At 38.0% G+C, this 25,042-nt stretch overlaps 1 protein-coding gene across 1 annotated transcript in view; it reads left to right on the top strand.

Annotated features, from left to right (window-relative positions):
• Positions 1–25,042, top strand: part of LOC144800466 (vitamin D3 hydroxylase-associated protein-like) — a 504,232-nt gene that overhangs the window by 386,465 nt on the left and 92,725 nt on the right. The window contains exon 10 of the mRNA XM_078671682.1: positions 17,217–17,316. Within this exon, the coding sequence (XP_078527808.1) occupies positions 17,217–17,316 (100 nt within the window). The remainder of the gene's footprint in view (positions 1–17,216; positions 17,317–25,042) is intronic.

Consider the following 25,042-nt stretch of genomic DNA (forward strand, 5'->3'; position numbering starts at 1 on the left):
TTTGGGTTCTGGGTCAGTTTTCAGTTTTTGGGTAAAGGGGTATTTTTTTTTTAGAGTTCAGGGTCAGTTTTCAGTTTTTGGGTAAAGGGGTATTTCTTGGGTTCAGGGTCAGTTTTCAGTTTTTGGGTAAAGGGGTATTTCTTGGGTTCCGGGTCAGTTTTCAGTTTTTGGGTAAAGGGGTATTTTTTGGGTTCAGGGTCAGTTTTTAGTTTTTGGGTAAAGGGGTATTTTTAGGGGTCAGGGTCCGTTTTCAGTTTTTGGGTAAAGGGGTATTTTTTGGGTTCAGGGTCAGTTTTGGGTTTTTGGGTAAAGGGGTATTTTTAGGGTTCAGGGTCAGTTTTCAGTTTTTGGGTAAAGGGGTATTTTTAGGGTTGAGGGTCAGTTTTGGGTTTTTGGGTAAAGGGGTATTTTTAGCGTTCAGGGTCAGTTTTCAGTTTTTGGGTAAAGGGGTATTTTTTGGGTTCAGGGTCAGTTTTCAGTTTTTGGGTAAAGGGGTATTTTTAGGGTTCAGGGTCAGTTTTCAGTTTTTGGGTAAAGGGGTATTTCTTGGGGTAAGGGTCAGTTTTCAGTTTTTGGGTAAAGGGGTATTTCTTGGGTTCAGGGTCAGTTTTCAGTTTTTGGGTAAAGGGGTATTTTTAGGGTTCAGGGTCAGTTTTCATTTTTTGGGTAAAGGGGTATTTCTTGGGTTCAGGGTCAGTTTTCAGTTTTTGGGTAAAGGGGTATTTTTAGGGTTCAGGGTCAGTTTTCAGTTTTTGGGTAAAGGGGTATTTTTTGGGTTCAGGGTCAGTTTTTAGTTTTTGGGTAAAGGGGTATTTTTAGGGGTCAGGGTCCGTTTTCAGTTTTTGGGTAAAGGGGTATTTTTTGGGTTCAGGGTCAGTTTTCAGTTTTTGGGTAAAGGGGTATTTATAGGGTTCAGGGTCAGTTTTGGGTTTTTGGGTAAAGGGGTATTTTTAGGGTTCAGGGTCAGTTTTCAGTTTTTGGGTTAAGGGGTATTTTTAGGGTTCAGGGTCAGTTTTAATTTAATGTACGCTGGATTTGGTATAGTAATAATTAAATTATTAGAGACCAACATATACTCACATTTAATATACAGTGCAAAATTTCTGATAAGATTGTTACATTATAGTAAGATAATGATACAAATAGTTCAACATGATTGTAGAAACATTATTTTTATTTATGTTTCACAAATAAAATGTTATTTCATAACAAAAATCTTTTTATTACATTTGGTTTTATAAACATATTTTATAAACACAATGATAAGCAACTATACAGAAGCATTATTATTTTCATATTTTTTGTACAAAAATGAATATTATTTATTATCTCTTTTACATATTGTAATTTCATAAAGAAATGTAGAAATAACAAAAGTATTTTTTACACTTTATTTCAATACATAAAATATTTATTATATAAGTCACATATTTTTTACACATTTTTCTATTATTATAATTTTTGACAATGTAGTTATATTTCTAGACATTGTTAATATAAATATTATTCTTTTCATAATATGTATTTATTACATTCATTTACATATTTGTTAATCAAATCATTGTAGGATTAAAGTAAATATTTCTTTACAATAATAGAAACTTAATGTTCATTTTTGCATATTTAGTGAAGTATATATATTATATTTTATACTTGGGACTATTTTATTGCATTTGGGTGCTTTATTTTGTAACCGGGTTAGGTCGTTTTGGGTTATTTGGAAGAAGGGCTGATCGCGGTTGGGAGACACTTCACGTCGCTTCAGGTAAGGTTTTTTTTATATGTTTTATGTGTATTTTAATGATGTTTTGAGACTACTGACCTTATATTTTGTGTTGTTGAATGTGAGGGAGGTATGTTTTAGATTTCGAAAACAGATAATTACTTATGGTATATACACGTAGTGTTAGTTAGTTAACTCATTATATATAGAGTGAATTTTAGTCTTTTACGGTATATCTACAAGTGAAATCATCTATTTTAATATGTTTGTACCTAATTACTAGCTAATTAATGTGGGTGGGAATGTCTGTTTTCTATGTTTTTGTCATAGGTGTACGCTACATCGGAAGTTCCGTTTTTTTTTAAAGGAAGTGTTTGTTTGTTTAATTCAACACTGCTTTACAAACACTTCTTTACATTTTTCGGTTTTGCTGGAGCAATTCTTTCTATTTTTCCAATTTTTCGGGTTTTTTATGCTTATTCGATGGCTCTGGACAACGTGGATGTCTTAATTTTGGAACAGTTGTATTTTTACATTTTTTTTGGGTTAATTTTGCACTACCTGGATTACTTTGGTGGACAAGGAGGTTATTGGATTGACAACATGATTGGTAAGTCCTTGCTTTCTTATTTTGTGTGGGTGGGTAATGTTATTTTTATTATGGAATAGTTTTTTTACTTGTTATTTAGTTTTAATGTGTGCATATATTATAATAATATCTCTATATATTGCATACATTAAATACTTTAGAAGCTCACGTTACATATTTTTCCATACTTAGGTGATACTTTTAGTGTTTTATAACATTTTGGGAGTTAATTAGAGTAGTGTTTTGGCAATGATATTTAGGTATTCTATGCCTTTTGTACTAGGGTAAAGTTTAACTTGTTCTTCCAGGTACTTGTGCATTTGTTTATTTTGCTTTGATGTTTTAGGGACAAGTTCAGTTACAGATTGGTCCATTCTAAATTCCTGGTAGCTCTGTTCTTTCTGTAGGCATTTAATGAAATGTTCTAGAGTAGGTTTGGTTCTGCCAGTTGATTGTACAAATGCATTGTGCCAACCTTCCACTGCATTGTTAGTTTTTGAATCTCCGTTAAGGGTACTTCTGTAAACGTTCCACCAGGGTATGAGGAATTTGGGATTTCGTCTGTGGCCAGATCTGTGGAGTCTGCCTACCCAGGTGTCTTCAAAGTAGTCGAGAAATGGACTTAATTTAGCTTCATTTTGTTTGTAGAAGGGGCTGTCTATAAGAATGTTGTAGTGTTCAGCTACGTCTGTTTCAGGTACATGAGCAAGTGCAATGAGTTTTTTATTTTGGAAAACAAAAGATGAGTTTGTAGCATATTCGACACTTAGGGTTGTTTTTTGAAGGTGTCTCCATAAACACTGGTTTAAATGATAATAGCAGCCTTGAATGCAGGTATGGGGGTGGATTTTTATGATAGTTGAGAGCATTGCTTGCTCAAAATCAAGAATGATACTTTCAGGAGAAAAATCATTAGTTTTTTGTTTAATTATATTTATTAATTCCATATATGTGGAATTATTTTTGTTTGGTAATAGTGCATATAGCAAAGGTATGTTGCAGTTGTGGTAGAGGCCATGTATTGTGTATAATTGGAAAAATGGTTTGGGACAGATGTTAAATGTTCCATCCATCATCCAATATTGGCTTTGCTGCAGTTTAACTAAATTCATACTGGTACCAAAAATTATAAGCCTTTTGTCATTGTTTTCGTTGTCGTAAACTATAAATGGTTGTTTATTTAAAGTTATTATTTGGTTAGCAGTTAAATTTATATCCTGGTATGTTCGGGGAGATGGTGTTGTAGAAGTAGTAGCTTTTTTAGTTCGTGCTATAGTTCTTTTTAAGGAGAGGATATTTGGCATTTGAGTTGTGGCAGTTTTTGGGATTTTAGGAATGGCTTCTTTTAAAATGACATTTGTTTGCTTTTGGGAACCTGTACTAGCTTCTTTTATATTTTCCAAAGCTGTTTTAACTTCTATTTCAGTAACATTAGGTGGATGATTGTGTTCCCTAGTATACAGTACTGTAGCTTCTTTAGTTGTTGCTCTGCCATAGCACTTGTTAGAATAATATTTACAACATTTCCAATTAACTTGCATGCCATATTGCTTTTCTTGTGTATACGTGTAACCCATGTAGCATAGTAATAGTTTTCCTTTCTGGCTGGTCACAAATTCGGCTCCTTCGGTCATTTTGTACTTTGTATATCTATAAAATTTATATATAATAGTTAATGTCAAATTAAATGTGATAAATAATCTATGTTAGTGATAAGTAGGAATGTTTATACTTACGTGTTTTTGAATTTACAGCAGTTGGGGATTATTGTTTGTGATGTTGTTGTAGCTGTTATGAAAAACATGAAAGTAGTATATTATTAATTAATGTTTCGGTACATTTGCAATGTTAGAGCTCATTTCTACTACAAAAGTGTATCTTCATGATTCACATTGGGAAGATACTTACATATTTTTTTAGGTTGGTCTTTGCCAGTATAGTTGTTTCTTCAGCTTCTGGAGAGTAGTTTGTAGTGTTATCTTAAATAAAAAAGGAACATATGTATTAGAATAATCACCATGTTGGTATGTTTTTTAATAGATTATCTGGTAATTATGTTCTTTAATATACTTACTTTGTGATTATTATCTGTATTATTCAGAATGTGGAGTTCTGTATTATGTCTGTATATCTATTCGTTGTGTTTGCTCTGTAAATAAACAATATATAATAGAACATAATTAGAACAGTTCTAAATGTTTGTTTTGTTTTTCCACATTTATTTCAGTTGCATAATACTTACGTAGTAAAATGTATTGGAGAAATAGTACTGATGTCCTTAGTTCATTAGTAGTGCAGTTTTCAGTAGTAGAATCTACAGAAAAAAAGAAATATGTGGGGCAAAAGTTATTATTTCTGTGTGTTTAGATTTATGTGCACATAATGAATCAATGTGAAATTACTTACATAGTTATTAGAATCTGTATTCCTAGGGTTTGTTCACAGTTATTTTGAGTAGAATATTCAGTACTCGTTGTATCTAAAAAAAATAGTTTCATATAATTATTTAGCATGTTAAGTAGTATGAATAGCAAAGGGGCACTGGGTATTTAGCAGGTAAGTAAGTAGTATTAGCAAATAATGCACTTTCTATTTTATTTACTTACTTAGAAGATGTGATAGTAGGTTGATAGTCTGGTTCTTCTAGTTGTTGTGCAGCAATTCGGATAGAGATGAATCTCCTTCAGTGACTTTTGGCAAGTAGTTTGTGCTTAGATTTTAATTGTTTATATAGGGGAGTGTCAGTAGTAATTACTTTGCTATTGGTTCATTTAAAAAATTAGGTTTGTGATTGGTTAGTTAGTATATTTGAATTTCAGTTGTGATTACTTTGTAATAGAAGTGAAAAACAAAAACTAATTATAAAATTATACAAAGTAGTATAGAATATTTTTATATGTGTAGGTGATATAATTATACCAATAGGATATTTTTGACAAATTAATAGTGTGTCTATAGTATTAATTTAAGTATTGTGTGTTTATTTAGATGTGAAAACATATAAAACGTTAATTAATTATGCAAACAGATGCATATAAAAAGTCGATATAGCTGATAATCCGATATTGAAGTGCACGATATTTTTGATGTCGATATTATAGTTAATGTCATTATTTTTTGTAGATAGCGATATTTTTGTTTTCCGATGTTAATGTAGCCGATATAAAAGTAAACGATGTTTTTGTATATCGATATTAAAAAATCGATATTTGTGTATATATCTAGTTAAGTATAGGAACCCGATATTTTTGATTTCGATATTTTTGCTCCGATATTTTTGTACGTCGATATTGTGAATCTCGATATTTTGTCAGACATTCGGTCGGTGGTGCTAGCGTAAAAACAATGCTGACTTACAAATGTAATACAGCATAGCGTCTTATAATTTCAACAGAATTGCACACATGTTTACATGTCTATATTCATTTCTGAAAACCGAAGCTATAGGCAGCATGTTTCAGCTTTGACTGGTTCTCCTATGCTGTCATGAGTGCCAGTCCAATAGCATGGGGACATATAACATTACATTTGTTAGTAGTGTTTAAATAGCTGCAAATGTTCTTACATGCTAATTTGCAAACTTTTTCAGAAAAGTTTATTTCTACGTGTAATTGTAGCCCTGATAATCTGCAGTTATCCAACACTAGCTCAATATATGTGGAAACTACTCGCAGCAAATTACGCTTTTTAAAAAACAAAAAATTAACGAGGATACCGAGCAGTTAAGCACATAAATAAATAGGGCTAAATGCATATGGAAATATAAAAAAAGAAATACCCGAAAACAATCCTTAGCTTTAATTGGTGTGGTAATGTAATAGGGGCTGCATGTTAGACAGGCTGCTTCGGGGCACCGAGAGCCAATTAGGGAAAGTGCATAGAAGGGGGCTGACAATGTTAAAATTAAGAAGACAACTAATATTTGGACACTGAAGATACATTTTAGATACATTGTATAGTTCCCTCCTCACTTCAAAATTCAATCTGTTTTTCTCAGTGTATACAGCAAAGATGGTCTTTATAGGGTCTTCATTTCAACAATTCCACAGCACATCACGCCACATATTTTCACTACACAACTCCACCCCACACAATCCCACACCACATAAATTCACAACGAACAGTTCAGTACAACACATCTCTACATCGACCTAACCCAAACCTTGTCATCTCTCCCCTACACATCCACTGCACCTCTCATTTCTCCCTCACACTCCATGTCTCCTCCCTATACTGCCTGTTCACACATGCTACCTTCCTATACCTCCTTGTGATGTGCACTGGTCCACCTCTCGCCTTCACCTCTTTTTCCTCCCCCTCTGGGTGCGCCTCCCACTCCTCTCTCTCTCTCTCTCTCTCTCTCTCTCTCTCTCTCTCTCTCTCTCTCACACACAACTCTCTCTCACTCTCTCAGGCACTCTTCCTGTCTCTCTCATATTGTTAACTTCACAGCTTTTAAGACAGTTTTTCTTTCGTGTGCCCTTTCATGATTTCCATCCCTCAATCTTACTGTCTCCTCCTCTTCTTGAGGTCTTTTCTGCATACACAGGTGCACCCTCTATATGTGTCTGTGGCCTGCTCTACTATTTCTCTTTCTCACACTCACATTCGGTTACTCCATCTGGAGTTCATTCACCACTTCGTACACAAACTACGAATCCCTCTCTTTCTTCCCTTCTATCTATTCTGTGCAGCCCCCACCCATATCTATTCACCATACCATATAATTCCCCTACACAAATACTACACACCACAAGACTCCACCCCACACAACTAACAATTCCAATTCAGCCACATAATTACATTCCAAACCACATACATCCACTCCACTCCAAACCAAAACACAGGGACAAAAGGCATTCTCATTTACAATGCCAATAGCTCAAACTCTCACAAATGCGAGGCCGATTGCATAGCAAGTGCTTGTTTTATCCTGCCGGCCTGGAGTCTCCCCCAGGGAATTAAAGCCTGTGGTGGTGACGGGTGCAGTTTGACTGCTGGAGACAGTGCTGGTCACTTATCAGTGTGGTCTGCCGGCATGCCATTATCTCGCAGACTGGCACAGCGTTATTGAAGGTCCCAGTAAGTCTTGCTGACCTGCACAGCTTTATCTTTATTCTGGTACAAACTGTAGAGCTGTACAGCAATATTGCCGGTTTCTGAGAATTCAATGATGAGCACAGCTTATTCTACTTTCAGTCAATCTCTGAAACTGTGGAATTTTTAACTGAAGTGTTTTTCAGTATTGTGGGTGAGTTCTTCGGCTGTAGTCTTCCAGCAACTCTGCTATTTCCTTTGTGGGAAGGTTGCTCCTGGGAAGGGTTTCCTGTGCTTTGGGGACTTCCTGTCATAACAACAAAAAGAAGAATTTAAGGAATTTAGGGAGGTGTATAAGCAAACTCGAAACAGGACTGTTCAGAGTTATTGTATTGATTCAGGGTAGTATGTTTTGGTTCTTTTCTGTTGTGAGAATTTGGGAGTAGAAATTGTGAATTTTACATTTCTCTAGAAGAGCAATAGTTGCACTATGTCATCAATAGGTATGAACCAACCTCTGCCTTTTCTTAATGAGGTGGGGGAATGGGAAAACATTGTTGTTTCCTATCTGATGGCTATTGGAGGGGAAATCATTTCTTCTTTCAGGAACCAACATTTTTTGTTACATAACTTGGGGATTGAGGGATGAAAGGGTTATGAAAATGTTACTGACTCAGGTGGGACTCCGAAGGAGAGGATGGTCGAGTGGATGTGTATTCCTTAGCTCTAATTAAATTAGGGAAACACTTTGTTCAGAAAATGTACGTGGTGTTAGAACATCACAAATTGGATTGTAGAGTCCAAGGTCAAAATGAGAAAGTCACAAGTATTATAGTGGTTTTATGGGGGCCGGCCAATTTGTGTGAATTCAGTACTTTGAGTGATTCTCTAATTTTTGACCAGCTGGTCCACTGTACCAACAATGCTAGTTATTGACAGGAAATCTGCATTTAAAGGTGGCAGTTGAGATAGCTAAGCATACAGCTGAATGTATAAAAGAAATGAAACATAGTAATACATCAGACACAGCGCAAGTGTTGAAAAACAAGTCTCCTGTGGATGTTTTGGTAGGAAATGGCTGAGAGTGCAGGAAAACTGATGATCTACAGGGCAAAAGAGTGATCCAAGAGGTCAGGAAAGATAAACTCAAATTTTTTTGTTGTGGGAATTTTAACCATTTTGCCAACAATCCTGGTTGCCCTGCTCTGTCCATCATTTGTAGGAAATTCAACAGAAATGGGTCATTATGCGAGATTATGTAAAAAAAAAGTGCAGAAAGGAGAAGTGTGAACTGTATTGGAAACAACAGTGATGATGAGAAGAATTTGGTATGGAGACCGCTTATCCTGCATGTATGATTTCTTTGAATGGGATGGAATTTAAAGTGTTTGCAGATTCGTGTTCCCCTTACACATTGATGGATAATAGCATTTTTATGGAAAAGTTCAAGGACAGGGAGAGTGAAATGGACCAACTTGATATTGAACAGAGGGTTACAATAAAGATCCTATTCCTTTGGTTGGAAGATAACCACGAGGGTCACTTTTAAAGAAAGGTCAACCATTGGTATTGTTTATTTAACTAAAAGAGGTTCTAATTTATTGGGTTGGGCTCAGCAAAATAATCTAGGGATTGTATTGGACCCTAACAATGATGAACCGTTTTTTTTAGTGGATATATAACCAGAGAAGGTGGTCTCTAGATGCTATGTGAAGGGTTCCCTGAAGTATTTTTGAAAAATTGGGGCATCTAAAAACATTCCAGCATAAAATGAAGGTGAAGGGCAATGCTGTTCTGGTGGGACACAAGGTTGGACCAATACCTCATCTCATGTAAGGGCCTCTCAAGGAAGAATTGAATAAACTTGTAGCCCAAGACATTATAGAACCCATTAAGAGCTCATTATGGTTGGCACCAAGTGTGGTAACGCAGAAGGCTGGCGGAAAGGTTTGAGTCTCTGCGTGGACAAAAGAGATTCAAAAGCCAACATATGCGTAGATATATTTATTTTACCCAGATAAACGACATGATTAGCGTAATTGGCAAAGGAGAGGTTTTTAGTGTTATTGATTAATCATCTGCCTGTTACTAGATTGAACTGCATCCAGATTCCAAAGCGCTTACATAGTTTATTATGTCTTTTGGGGTTTGTCGCTTTTGCCATATGCTGTTTGGCCTAGCGTCGGCAGCTATGGTGTTTCAGAGAGTGATGCAAAATGTTTTGGGAGAAATCAAAAACGTTCTATGTTTCCAGGATGACATTTTAATGTTTGGGGATTCGAATGCACACCATTACAGTCCTCTCAAGGAGGACTTGGAACCTTTGAAGAGGGCAGGTTTTACAGTAAGTAAGGACAAATGTCAGATTGGAGTAGATTCAACAGAGTATTTGGGACGCACAATTTCCAAACATGGGGTGGAACCTAAATTAGACTTAGTTGGTCAGTTAAACAGGCTCCTCCACCTGGGAGTAAGGATGAACTCTGGTCTTTCCTGGGCTAGGTCTAGTGGAATACATGATGAAGGTTGTCAAAAGCATTGCTGACATAACTGCACCTTTAAGTAAGTCATTTAAAAAAGGAGAAATGTTTGTGTGGGAGGGAGCGTGTCGAAAGTTGTTCGACGTCACAAAAGAAGCAATTATTAAAGGACCGTCCCTAGTAAATTTTGACACTCATCGGAAAACTATTTTGCCCACGGATGCTATTGGAATTTGTATAGAGGCATCTTGGTCACAAGTAGTGGAGGGGGAAGAAAGAATCATATCTTTTGTGTCAAGGGTCTTAAAGAATGCTGAACAGAAATACTCCACAGTAGAGTTAAGGGCCTTAGCTTGTTCATGGCCCATAAATCATTTTAAGTTCTTCCTGTGGGGTTTACCCTTTGTTGTGCGCACTGATCACAAGCCTCTGATATATATGTTTTCGATCAAAGGAAGAGACATTACTAAACCTCATATTGCCAAGTGGTTGCTAGGCTAGGAGGAATTTAATTTTAAAATTGAATTTGTGCCAGGACTGAGGAATAGTGTGGCTGATTGTTTATCTAGACTAACCCGCAAGGAGGGAACGGACAAGGATGTGTGTGAAGAAAGAGAGGCCATTGGATGGGTAGAGATTCTGGGCATCTCAGTGGATTATTGCCATTCTGGGATGGAAAATATGTAGTTCTCAAACAAGTTAGGGAAAGAATCATCCAATCAGACCAGGATCCCTTATTACAGATCTGCAGGATTTTTGGGCAGTGCGGAATGAATTGAGTATCGTTAATGACAGAGTTATGAGAGTAAGCAGATTAATTCCTCTGGCTGATTTCAGGGAAAGAATAGTCCTAATAGCACATGAAGGACATCTCAGAAAAAGTATCACCAAAGTCAAAGTCAGAGCCACTTATTGGTTTCCCAAAATGGATAGTATGGTAGAAAGTATAGTGAAGGATTGTTTAATGTGTGCTCAAAGCGATAAGTCAAGGTCTGTGAGTAGTTCACCATTGTCTCTGGTCAGTTTTCCTTCCAAACCCAAGTTAGGGTTGGACAGTATAGACCCTTTAAATAATTCACAATTGATAGGTAGGTTTATGCTGGTGGTGGAGGATAATCTCTCATTGTATTATAACAAAAGTGGTGAATAACATCAACACTAAAGTTCTCATTAGTTCTCTTCATGGAATGTACACAACGGAGGGAGTCCACAGCACATTTATTAAAGAAAATGGGGTTCAGTTTGCTTCTGAAGAAATGCATCAGTTCTTGGAGAATTGGTCCATTCACCACCTCAAAACAGCACTGTACTGCCCAAAAGCGAATGGGTTGGTGGAGAGGGTGAACCGGATGATTAAAGAATGTTTACAATTGGCTTAGCTCTCTGGGAACCAGGCAGCTGTGGCCCTCCAAAATATGTTCTGGTCCTATCATACATCTCCTAATTTCATTACTAATGTTTCTCCCTTCCTGGATTTGAAGACCAAATTGTTACCATTTTGTTGGAAGGGGAGAGCCTCGATGGGTGTGTTGTGAGGAAATGGCAAGGTTGACTAAACTCCATCAGCAGAGATACCAAAAAAGGTATGATTGTGGTCATGGAGTAAATGAAGGCACATGGAAGGTGGGTAATTCGGTGCTCCCAAAAAGGTTCAGAAAATTCTCAAGACCAATGAAAGGTGGGAAAAATTGTGGTCACATTGAGTGATGGTAAAACCTTAAGTATTAATAGAGTTACTTCATGTCCCCCTTCGTTGTTTAACCATGAGAACATTGTGGAGAGCAGTGAGGAGTCAGGTAAAGGTTCCAGCAATGGGTTGGGAAGGAGGAAGGTATGCCTGTCCAAACCTCCACGGTGGCACAAAGATTATGTAATGCCATAATTGTCTTTATTATCAGGAAATGTATTTTATGCATATCTTCTCTTCTATGAGCATTTTGTTGCAATTGGAAAAGTTCCTAGTGTAGGAGGGAGATATGTTGTATCTTAGGATGTATTCTTTAACATATTGTTGTGAGTAATACGTTATGTATATAATGGTTGGGAGACAACCTATACAACGCAACTTTTACTACGTAGTGCCATTACGACGCAACTTTTACAACGCAAACCATTACAACGCATTACGCTGGGGGGCGCTCTAGGATAGGGAATAGGTTTAATTTACTATCCAACACCTTCCCTGCTATCCACGGGGACTGGAGTTGGAATAGTAAATTAAACAATTCACTATCCAGCGCCCCAAGGCACTATGCGTTGTACAGGCATGCGTTTTGAAAACCGCGTTGTAAAGGCATGCGTTGTGAAAGCATGCGTTGTGATGTCATACATCCTAATGGTTTATCCCTCTCCTTCCCTCTGTCCCTCTATTCTCTTTCCCTTCTTGGAGGACTTCCACATCCCACGTCAGTTGGAATGTGCTGGAATCTGTTGATCATTGTAACAGCTGTGAGGGCTGCTGGGACTGTCACTTAATAGATTCTTGGCGCGGGCTTCTCTCGTCTGGCAGATAACTTTATTTTAGCATCTCCCTTTTTTTCTTTCTCTCTCTTTTGCTTTGTGGCTAAATCTGTTGAAGAAAAGTAAGTCCTCGGAAGTATCTCAACTTCAGAGATAAAAAAAAACCATGTGGAAAATCAGATAGAGTCAGTGTGCAAGAAGCTAGAGCAGCATAGTGTGGTGAAAAAACTTGATTAAAAATTAGTACAGGCAGCAAATGTTAAAGGAATGACATATAAATAGGTTTTGAAAGAGGATATTTTTATCGTGAATTAGAAGAGAGTTAAAAAAGGATTGAAGGAAACAGGGTCACTAGAAAGAAAAACATGCTTTCACCTGTGCTACATATTATGGAGAGTGTCATAAGGAATTGAGAAGATTTACAGTGAGGCAGGGGTATTTATGAGAATGTATAAAGGATAGTATGAGGATGGTAAATGTCAAGGGTACAGGTGATGGCATTAGAGGAAAGGGAGAAGATATGGTCAGGTTGCAGAAAGGGGATGGAACCAAGTGATCAGAGGGACAAGAGGATGATTGATGGAAGAGTAGTGACATAAGCAGCCCATATATCATGAGAGAAAAGGTAGGGGTAGAGGGAGGAGAATTCCAGGAGAGCGAAGTTAGAATACTGAAACAGGGCTAGTCTGCTTGCAGAACATGCAGGAAGAAAATACAAGGTACTGTAGAAGGCAGCTAGCATTACGAACACGCCAAAAACAATCATATAGTAGCATAAAGATGATTGAATTTGAGGGCAAGGAATACACATCCACGCAGGATATTGTAAATATATTCCAAAAATACTATCAGAAACTTTATCATACTGATGTTTCATACTCTGATGCGGATATTACAACATTCTTGAACAGCTGGCTCCCAGATCAAGACTCAAGTGCTAGGATTGATGATAGGGTCAAAGCAAATCTGGACAGAGAAATCACGTTTACGGAAGTAGAGATCGCCTTATCCGAACTTGCCAATGGTAAAGCGGCAGGCCCCGACAAAATTCCTCTAGATTTATATAAAATCCTAGGTAGTCAAATAATACCCTTTTTATTAGATTTGTTTCTCGGAGTACAGTACCACTCAGTTCCACCGGACTCCTGGAAACAAACGAATATAGTAATTTTCCACAAAAAAGGAAAACCATCTCATCTCCCCTCATCATATAGACCGATATCCTTGATAAACTCTGACTCAAAGCTGTATGCCAAAATACTAGCTAATCGGTTGAGTAGGGTCATCAAACATCTCGTATCCCCTTGGCAACATGGCTTTATTCCCGGAAAGGGCACTACAGATCATACCCGGAGAGCCATTACCCTTTTTGATATCATGGGCACCACGGGGGCGAGATGGCGATGATTCTCCTCGATGCCGAAAAGGCTTTCGATCGAGTATCATGGCAGTTTCTATGGAACATCTTGGAACGAAAGAATTTTGGAAACAACTTCATTAAAGCCATTAAAGCCATATATATCAACCCTAGGGCAAAAATCTCTATATGCAGCACTGAGTCAGAGTTTATTGAGGTACAAAGAGGTACAAGGCAGGGGTGCCCATGCTCCCCGATTTTATTTGCCTTATACATAGATCCCCTCATTCAGAAACTCTTTTTGACACCCTCAATCCAACCAGTTAAAGTAGGCTCATATTCCACCAAAGTCATGGCATACGCTGATGACGTTGCCGTTATAACCACCAATCCTGCCGATGCAATTCGGGAAATTGAATTAGTTACCCAGGCCTTTGGCACTTACTCAGGATATTCTCTAAACAGGGATAAAACTATGGTGTTAGCTACCAAAAATATTCAATATGAAAGTCCTCTTAAAGTTAAAGAGGCTACATACTTAGGAATATGCCTCTCTACTGAGGTGGATAAAATTAATTATCTGAATTACACCCCCCTCATTGATAAAATTAAAAAAGATCTTAAAAGAATAGACAACCTACATTTATCTATAATTGGAAGGGCAAATTATATAAAAATGAATATTTTTCCACGGATTCTCTATCTTTTTAGAGCAATCCCGCTGTTAGCGGGAGCTAACTTCATTAAGACCATCAATTCTACCATCTCTAAATTTATGTGGAGTTATGGTAAGATAAGAAGAGCCCTCCGCTTGATGTCGCTACCACAGGATAGAGGAGGACTAGCTATTCCTAATCTAGAACTATATTTATGGGCAACAATAATTCAATCTATGGATCCCCTACTTACTGATAAAAAAATTATTATCTCATTGCCCCCAGACTCATACATCCCCTCGATCTATGAACTTAGCCTTGGTGATAAGTGCAAGGGGTTATTTTTAAGGCAGGTAGAGCCCTCGTAATATAAACAAATTAAACTGAAGACAGTTCTAGATGCATGGGCTGTGTGGAAAGCTATCTCTAAATATCTATCTATTACCACTTTTACAAAATATACCCCTTTGTGGCATAGCAAGATTATTTCCCCCTCTCTTAATGATACTACCTCGCAGAGGTGGGAGCGTCTAGGTATCAGTACAGTCGGTGACTTTTTAGGACATAATATCCCCATCTCTTTTGAATGTTTCCAAGAAAAATACTCCATTCCCACTTATGATTTTCTCAAATATTTTCAAATATTGTCGAGTATTCGCAACGTTATGCCAATAATAGTACTAGATAACGTGCCACTTTTTGAAGCTATAGGTAAAAAAACTACAAGAATAGGGGCTCTTTATCAGATGCTGATGGATAAACCCCCTGATGATCTTGAACGAACTGAACAATCCTGGGCTGTAAAACTAGCAAACCCCAATGTCGATATCGATCTCTCAATTGCTCTTTCGGCAAAATACTTTATAGCTTCCAACTTAAAAGCACAATACTATAGAGTTATATACAATTTATACTACACACCGGCAAAAATATTTGCTTGGGGTCTCCGGGCCGACGATAACTGCCCAAGATGCAAACAACCACTGGCCAATCTATTACATATGTTCTCAGAATGCTCGGAACTGACAAGGTTAAAAACCATGATACTGGAGTTTTGGGCCCAGGTCTTTGGACACCAGATAAGAGACTCATTAACTCTGTATATATTAGGCCATGATGACTCTCTGGGTCATAATAGTGAGGAACAAGCGGTTGTTTTTCTGGGGTACACCGTCTTTCGTATCATTCTGGCAGCTCGTTGGAAAGACCCGGAACCCCCTACCTTTCGTATATGGCTAAGTCGATTCCTCTCAATTTATAAACAAGAAATTGCAATATATGCTACTAGAGGTAGAAAAGTAAGAGCAGTCGGAGCACAGATCTGGGACCCCATCTCTAGATGGTATACTAATGAGAGGGGCTATTCAGATTCTGCCAGTGATTAATCAATTTGATTCTTAGATTCTTGGGGTATATTATCAAGGGGTTTATCTCCGCTTTTTTGGCTTTAAAAGCCAAGAAAGCGGAAATAAAATTATCTCCCTATTACCAAGCTGTCGCTAACACCAGTTAGTGACAGCTAATAGGAGATAGCGACCATCTTGGGCCCCGCTTTGCATGTCAGTGATATTTATCACTAATGACATGCAAAGTGGGCGTGTCAAGATGTTAGCGACTGGAAACAGTCGCTAACATCGCTATCTCCTATTACCAACTTTTGGAGATATTCGCGCTAAGCGCGAATATCTCCAAAAGCTAACACCTGCCCTGAGCAGTTCTTCACCATGTTATCCAATGGGAGGTGGATAACATGGCTAAGAGCATTTGCTCGATAATGCATGAATATCGCTGACTTTTCAGCGATATTCATGCATTGCGGCCGTTTTTTATCGCATTTGCGATAAACCTTGCTAATAGCAAGGTTTATCTGCGATAAAAATCGCCGCTGTGCGGCGATAATTTTTGTCTCTAAACAAGTTAGAGACAAAAATTATCGCTAGTTGTTGGTAATATACCCCCTTGTTTTCTATTTTCTATATTCTTTCTTTTGTATGTTGTAACTATGCCATTGATACTTTAAATGCTTTTTTTTATACTATATTCGTTGTTTAAGTTATGATATGAATCGCTATATTTTGTATTCTGTTTTTCTCCAGGAATTTGTATGAATTTGCCAATAAAAATATTTAAAAAAAAAAAAAAAAAAAAAGGTACTGTAGAAGAGAAAAATATGAATTCAACGTGGGGACCAGAGTAGCAAGAACTGCAATGCTGAGGTGTGTGAGATGGTAGAAATGTATGCAATCAAAAAGATGAAAGGAAGGAGAAGTGGTTTTAAATACCAAGTAAAGAGAAAGAGCTAAGATCAGATTTCAAGCAATCAAAGGGTGCCAGTGGATAGAAGATGACCATAAATTTGATGAGCAAAATATAATATATAATATATAATTTATTTATTTATAAGAGAACGAGATAAGTGAAGTTCAAAGGAGGAGACAGAGAGGAGATGTGGGGTGTGCAGAGGAAATAAAGGTGGAGTGATGCAGGGGGGCTGTGCCACCACTGCTATCAGTGACAAAATCAAAAAGTGGCAGATGGATTCATGGTATCACTCTAACCTACTTCCATTGGCAAAATGGGTATTAGAGATTGAGGGTGAGGAGCTAGAAATAGCTATAGGGTATCATCATTAAGTAGGGGATTACATTATTCCTTAAATCAGAGAAACTGGAGGTTAAGCCTGGAAAAACTATGTAGGGTGGCTGTTGATTTATTGCAAACTGGAAGAAGTATTCAAGAGAGCAATTGGACATACATTTAAAGCTTTCAAAAAAATAGTGGCAGAATACTGCAATTAAGCTCAATTACAAGACCTATAAATAAGACTTGCAATATCTATTTACTAAAAACTAGAACACACAACTAAACAGAGACTATACTAACAGTGAAACATCATTACTATTGTTTCTCACAGTGATGGGGATATTGTTGATTCCAATTTGAAACCACAGATCTCTGTGTACAAGCTTTCAAGGTGGACAAAGAAGATCCTGTCTTTCATCCTGAGACCACTGGTAAGTTGAGGCTTAGGTCTGAGTAAAGTTATGGCTACATTTTTATTTAAATATATTATTGACTACAAACCTAATGATTTTAAGTGGGCCTTTTAGTGATATGTTATTTTAGCAAGATAGTGTTTGCTGGTGATTTGTGGACAAATGGTCTACTCCAATGTAGGTGTCATTGTTGCTATCCTCCTTCGTACCTTTCCATGGTTAGTCATTTACTGTGGTCTTTTTGTGCAAGAACCCATGGTGCGACCCCAGGACACAAGGGAAACATCATCACCCACAAACATTAAAATCAGATTTATCAAGTTGTTGCCCACCAAACAATCATTTGATACAAAAAGACTAACTCGACATTCCCATTTCTGCATGTTGTGTCTTACTGCTATGGAAGAACAACGAGTCCTTGAGGATGATGCAGCAGCAATTTAAACAGATTGTTCCATTCAATTAATCTAGGAATTTAGGGCCTGATTTAGATCTTGGTGGGTGGGTTACTTTGTCACAATGGTGATGTATATCCCATCCACCGAAATATAAATCCTATAGGATATAATAGAATTTATATTTCAGCGGACGGGATATCCATCACCTTTGTGGCAGGGTAACCCATCCGTATCCATAAATTGCATGCTCTGCTTTAAAGACTGGTTACTGTATATTGGGTTATGGCCTTCCATAAAATGCATCCTTAGAATTTCTCATCTTGGGAGACCTCAACCACAAAGAAAACATCATGCTCGCCACCGGGTAGAGTTTTTAAATCTTCTGTAGACTGACTAACCTGTAAACTGTCTCCAACATAGTAGGACGGCCACTGTCCGGAGTTTTCACTTAAAACCTCAATTTATACACCGTGGGTAGCACACACACTGACTTCAGCCTACCTTGTAAACACAACACAATCTCTTCAACTTATTATAAAGAGCATCCAGACTAAACATGTTCAAGTCCGTTGTCAGCTGTTATCAATGATGCCTTGAAAAAAACCTTTAATTAATTGAAGTTCATCTTTCCTCATAAAGTTGAGGACCACCCCTGAACATCTCTGAGTAACTTTTTATTCAAATATTATTACAATAGATATAGTTGCTCCTTTTAATTCATAAAGTAATAGACAATTACCAAATTGTTTTTTAAATAAATCAATCCAGACCAACAATATACCAAGGAGAGAACAACTTAGTAAAAATGTGATGTAAAACCTACTCAGAGAAGGGATAGAGTCACTGCAAAATCCATATGAGATGATACCAAGAATGAGTAAATGGGACAAAAACATTGAGGTAAAAAACTGAGCAGAAAGTTTGTTTAATACAGCATTATCTTGTATTTTAATGTAAAGTATATAACAATTATATTCTTTTTTTATAATACATGATATTATTTTACAAAAGTTCACAGCCACCAATATAGCAAAATAGCAATACAGAAAAGATGTAGGTCACATTAACTCATTTCTTTCATGTCCTTCAGAACTTGCTAAAGTTCTTGCTCCAGTTCGTTGTTCCCCTCTCCACTACGTTGTCGGTTGTCTCCACCCTTTCATCCCTGGACACAAACCAGCTCTCCATAGCCCTCTGTACATTTGCATTACTGCCAAATCTTTCACGCTACTTGAGCAGCCCCTTCCCTTGAAGACCTGTCTTTCTACCAAAAGGCACCAATCCATTTCTTTTTACCAAGGAATTCAACCCGGAGTCACCACGGGTGCACCACTTTTTCCCCATATTAAAGGTAACATATGGCCGGCGCAAGGGGCTTGAAAATAAGCCTAAGGTTTTTTGTGTGTAAGTGCTGTGTTCCATCTTCCTAGATGTTATGCACTGCTAACCTGGGAGAGAGTTCAGCCTGAGTTCCAGTGATACACCTCCGGAAGTCCCATACGACCTCGCAGTAGCTGACCAGCACAGGGCATTCCCATAATGTGTGGAGAAAAGTTCGCTGTTGGCTGCTTCCCTTGACACAGGGATCCAAACATATTTTCCCAACCTTAACCAACCTAAATTTTGTGTAGTAGGATCTAGGTCAAATGCGTAACTAGATGAGGGGGAAGCAGACACATATCACTATCTCTCGGGGTCACAGAGTGTCTATTCCATGAAGTGCCTACCACACTGTGCAGGGATGTTTTCAAACATCTATTTTACTATGGCAGCTAGTGCTGTGGGCCTTTCTGCACGCTGTACAAGCAGGCATAGTGAAATGGATGTTTCCGACTGCCCTATGGGAGGTCGCTTCCTAATACTGAGGTCGGAACCGCTGACCTAAGGTCGGGTGGTTCCAGAGCAATACTATGTCGGGAGGACCCAAGTCCATATGATATCGTAATGAGACCCATAGTCTTTATCACTAGCTTGCCAAATTAACCAATTTAACCCCCTTGTACCAAGCACAAGCTTTCCCCAAGGCAACCATCCAGCATACATTCACAAAATTACAATTTTATACAATATTACAGTTAGCGAAAAAAAATGCTATATCTTCCATGGGAGAATAATACTAACTATTGTAGTGCATATCTTATATCCCCAGAATTTTTTCAGGTAGTTCACCAATACCAAAACCTTTGCCTACTTCAGTAATCTGTTAAATGCTTTGTAACAAAGTGCCTGCCTACAGGCTTTAGCACAGTGTAATAACACTCCATCTTTAAAATCCTATTATCTTCAGCACATGCTTTTCACAATAAATAAGTCAGGCCAACAGGTTTTGTCATAACGTTTCATAATAAACAGCTCAAACCATTGATATCTGGCATGCTTTTCCCTAGAACTGATTACGCTTTTACACTTTAACATTGTCTTTACACTCTACCCAACACCTGTCTATATAAGTGCACATAAACTGGCCACCATCATGCACACTGTAATAAAATTGCAAATATGTGGAAATATACTGTATGCTAAACAATATATAACCCCTCTCAACAGGGTCTAACAAAAATATCACAATAAAACCTCCCAGGGTTAGTCTGAGTGGATGACCAACATCAAACCTCTTTCCTACTACAGTAATGTATGAGATTCTATGCACCACAATCACTTTCTATAGGCTTTGAAATAAGAGTAAATACAAATTACACCCCATTCCCATCAACTGTCACATATACTTTTCACATTGCGTCAGACCTAGTGTCTATGTCATAACATTCAATAATAAACACAACAGGCCTATAGCTATAATCATTGCCTTGCCACCACAACCAACTCCGTCCTTTAATTTTGCCAGAAGCAAATAAGTGAAAGGAATGCAGTTTATTTTGTGCAAGCACACAAATTCAGCCCAATCAAATCATGTACTCTGGGGGATCAACATGTGAGTGGAGCCTAAGCCCCTCTCTCAGGAGGGCTATACAAGCTCTTTTTTATGAATCACATACGGTCAAGTGACAGTTGCACTATCAAGCCAAACCTAACAATCCATGTAGGTTAATGCCTACCCTCATCCCATTAGTGTTGCTGCCAGAGAAAAACACAATACAACAGCGAGTTATCTAAGCCTCTTTAATATGCATTACATTGTCCTGTGTGCGCCCCTAAAAGTTTAAGCAAAGGCAGTTGGACAAATAAACAAAATGATCACATCAGCGTGGAGGTCAAGCGCTTTTTCTGATATAACCTTTGCCAAATCAAAAGTACTCCTGTCTCACATCATGTGGGAGGAGCCAAAACCACTGTCCTGTTGTGTCCCGCTTAATTGTCTGGTGACAACTGTGCTGTCAAGTCAGACCATAAAAAAGAAATAAAGAATGCTAAACGTATATTGATAGGAAAGATGCAGCGCACCCTGAGAGACATAGGGCAGGAATGGAAGTTAGAACTTCTTGTTGCACAAAAAAAAAATGGTGTCAGTTAATTCTCATTCTAAGTTGTACTAGACTGCCAGTAAAGACCTGGCGGTCCCAAACAGTAACAAGAACAAGCATTTGCAATGCAGTAGGTCTCGCATTTACGTGAGTTTAAGCTATTGGCATTGTAAATGACAATGCCTTTTCTTTATTTTTTGTTTTTTAAAACATAAATAAAAGGCATAGTTAATTACAATGCCAATAGCTTAAACTTGCGTAAATACAAGACCTATTGCGTTGCAAATGTTTGTTGTTTCTAGCAGGCATGTGGTGTTATTTCTGGAACCCCAGCGCAGGCTTTCCTCATCAAAGCTGGCCATAAAAGTAGTGGCTTGTTTAACTGTGTTGCCTCTGCTTCCTGCAGGCCAGAATTATTTTGGTATAGGACTGCAACTGGCAAGTGTTCATTCTCCTGAGGAAGATAAAATGAGTACCACTGAGTCGGGAACAATAAACACCTATTAATCACACTGAGGGATAATCCAAACTTAAACACATTTCAAGCTGTGGCCAGACTGGCTTGTCGACATGGGACACTTCTGCCCTGTTAAAATAACTGCCAGTGCTTAGCCCCTTCGCTGCGGGGGTTATTCCCCCGCTGTGCTGGGTGTGAGGGGGGCGCGCACAGCGCCCCCATGCTCATGACGAGCACAGCTCGTCATGAGCTACTGCGCTCCGGTGCTCATGACGAGCTGAGCTCGTCACAGGTGTATTGACTCCCGTGGAACGCTCAGCACAGCAGGGGAATTCTCCCCGCACCTGAGCGTTCCACGGGCCATGACGAGCTGAGCTCGTCATGAGCACCGGAGCGCCATGGCTCATGACGAGTTCAGCTCGTCATGAGCGTCGAAGGAGTTAATGCTCACTGGAGCCAGGCAATAGCCAATGTAATGTTTTCTGATTAAAAATATTAGCGCGTAGGCACAGGGACAACTTAACAGGAATGTCCATCGCACAGTGAATGTTTATGGTGGACGTACAAAATTGTATTTTGGTGCATACACGGTATGGTATGACTGACTTTAATATTTACAATAATTTCAGCTGCTAAAAATAAGTTATTGAAAAGATTGATGCTCAATATATATAAAAATCCAATTATTTATTTTAAGATAAGCAGAAGAAGCACAGCACGTCTGTTACAAGGTAGATCTTGAATAAAACAGTTAAACATGGAATCTGGAACACAGCATGTAAGATGCAGGCATGCATCATACATTCCAGGCTCCAGCAACCAGAGAACATAGATAGACATAGAAAACATAATTTAAATAAATAAAGACACACATCTTATCCCTAAACAAAAAGGATATTAACTTAAATATCTACTGGGTATTCTTTTGGGTCTAACACTATCTTTAACTCTAGAGGCAATTGATAAATCACTTTGTACTAAGTTTTGAGGACATTTATTGTAATTGTGTACCAATCTTCCCAGGTTATTATCAGGACAAGACATCTGAGAATTATGTGGCTTGTAAGTATCAGGACACTTAGCCACTCTACGCACATTCCAAACTCTTCCATCTTGAGTGACCACACTATTTTTAAAAACCTTAACCACCTTAATGGGAGGAAAAAATTTAGAAAACCCTTTGGCAAGAGAACCAGGTTTTTTAATCCTCACCCATTCTCCTACCACAAAATCATGAACTTTGACATTCATTTTTTAATCAAACAAGATCTTCATTTTTTGTTGTTTATCTTCATCACGTTTGGCAATACATTCAAGATCAACAACAGAACCATTTTTGTTTAACTTTTTAATCCACCAGGGACAAATATCAGAGGATGGTTCTCTTCCCTTAAGGAGTCTGAAAGGACTCACACCAGTGACAGAGTGAGGTGTGATGCGATATGTCCACAACCTTTTCCTGACAACTTCCAACCAATCACCACCAGAAGAATTCACACTGCTAATACAATCCTTAAGAACTTGGTTGAAACGTTCAACCTGGCAGTTTTCCCTAGGCTCAAATAAGGACGTAGTATGATGTTTAATACCACAACTCTTAAGGAATTCTTCAATGTCGGAAGAAATAAGCTGCGTACCATTATCAGTGATAAATGTTTCTGGGAAACCTTCCCTAGCAAAAATCTCCTTCAAGAAAACAATAATTACTTGCGATGAGGCATTTCCAACAAACTTTACTTCGGGCCATTTCGAGTGGTAATCAACCAAAACCAAAGCATAACGAGCATTTAACGGCAAATGTCTGGAAGGGCCAGAGATATCAAATGCTACCTTCTGCCAAGGAAAATTAGGCCAACTCACAGGCTTAAGGGGAGCAGAGGATAGATGAAGCATCTTATCACTACTAATACAGTGTGAACAGACCCTCACCATTCTGTCTATCATTTTATCAATACCAGGCCACCAAACGTTTTCCCTAACTAGGCGTTTCATAGAGGACATACCTATATGACCTTGGTGAGACAGTAACAACATTTTCTCCTGTAATGAACAAGGAGGAATCATCTTACCAGCTTTAAACAAAAGGCCACCAAACTCTTCAATTTCAGAAGCAACTTGACAAAAAGGAGCCAAATCTGCAGAAATACATTTACTTTTCGGCCATCCTTCCCTTACATAGTCAAAAATCTGCTGGCACACAACATCCTTACTCAGTTCTTCAAACCACTCTTCTTCACTTAAAGTTAAAAACTCTTTAGAAACACAATCACCAATGGAAGCAACAAGATCAACATCTTGTTCAATACTTGAAACACTATCATCATTACAGGGTAATCTCGAGAGAAAATCCGCCGTGACATTACTCTTCCCAGGTACATAAACAATTTCAAAATCATATTCTTGAAGACGTGAAGATAACCGGGCTATCCGCGCTGTAGAGTTCCATCCACCACCAGGAGATAAAATACCCACCAATGGTTTGTGGTCCGTCCTCAAAATGAACCTATTTCCCCACACATAATTTCTAAAATGTTCCACAGCCCAAATACAAGCTAGCAGCTCTTTTTCAATTACTGAGTACCTTCTTTCTGTGGAAGACAAAGTCCTGGATGCAAATGCCACACACCACTCATCTTTACCCGAACACTGACTCAGAACTCCTCCAATCCCATACAGTCTAGCATCCACAGTAATAATGCATTTTTTATTAATTCACAACGATTTTAGAGTAGGAGCGTTGACAATCTCATTCTTAATCTGCTTAAAAGCAAGATCTTGTTTGTCCGTCCCAAAAAATTTTGCAGAATTCCTGGTCAACTCTCTAAGCGGTTCCATTTTGTTAGCAACATTTTGAATAAATTTGCTGTAATACTCGCATAACCCTGCAAATGAGAGTAACTTTTCCTTATTACCAGGAGCTGGCGCTTTCATAATGGCATCCACCAGATTTTTCTTTGGTACAACCCCTTCTCCAGAAAGAGTATGTCCCAAATACTTGACAGATTTACAAAAAAATGTACATTTGCTAGCCTTAATCGTTAAGCCATATTGTTCTAACCTGGAACATACCTCTTTAAGGTGAGAATGATGCTCAAAGTCATTCTTAGAAAAAACAAGTATATCGTCTTGAAAACACTTGACAAATAATCCTAGATCTTTAAATATATGATACATGGCCCTTTGAAAGACCGAAGCGGCCTAAGCCAAACCAAATGGCATTCTCCTGAACTGAAATAAACCATGAGGGGTGATAAAGGCTGTAAATTGTTTTGAGTCTTCAGTAAGCTCGATCTGGTGATACGCAGACCTAAGATCTAATGTAGAAAACACACATGCACCATCCAACATACACAGCATTTCATTAATGTTGGGAAGTGGCTGACAGTCAGTAACTAAATTCTTATTAAGTGCTCTTAAATCCACACATAACCTAATACTTTTATCCGGTTAAATAGCTAAAACAATGG

Source organism: Lissotriton helveticus, chromosome 1_2, assembly GCF_964261635.1.
Source record: "Lissotriton helveticus chromosome 1_2, aLisHel1.1, whole genome shotgun sequence".
In the NCBI taxonomy this organism is placed as follows: domain Eukaryota; kingdom Metazoa; phylum Chordata; class Amphibia; order Caudata; family Salamandridae; genus Lissotriton; species Lissotriton helveticus.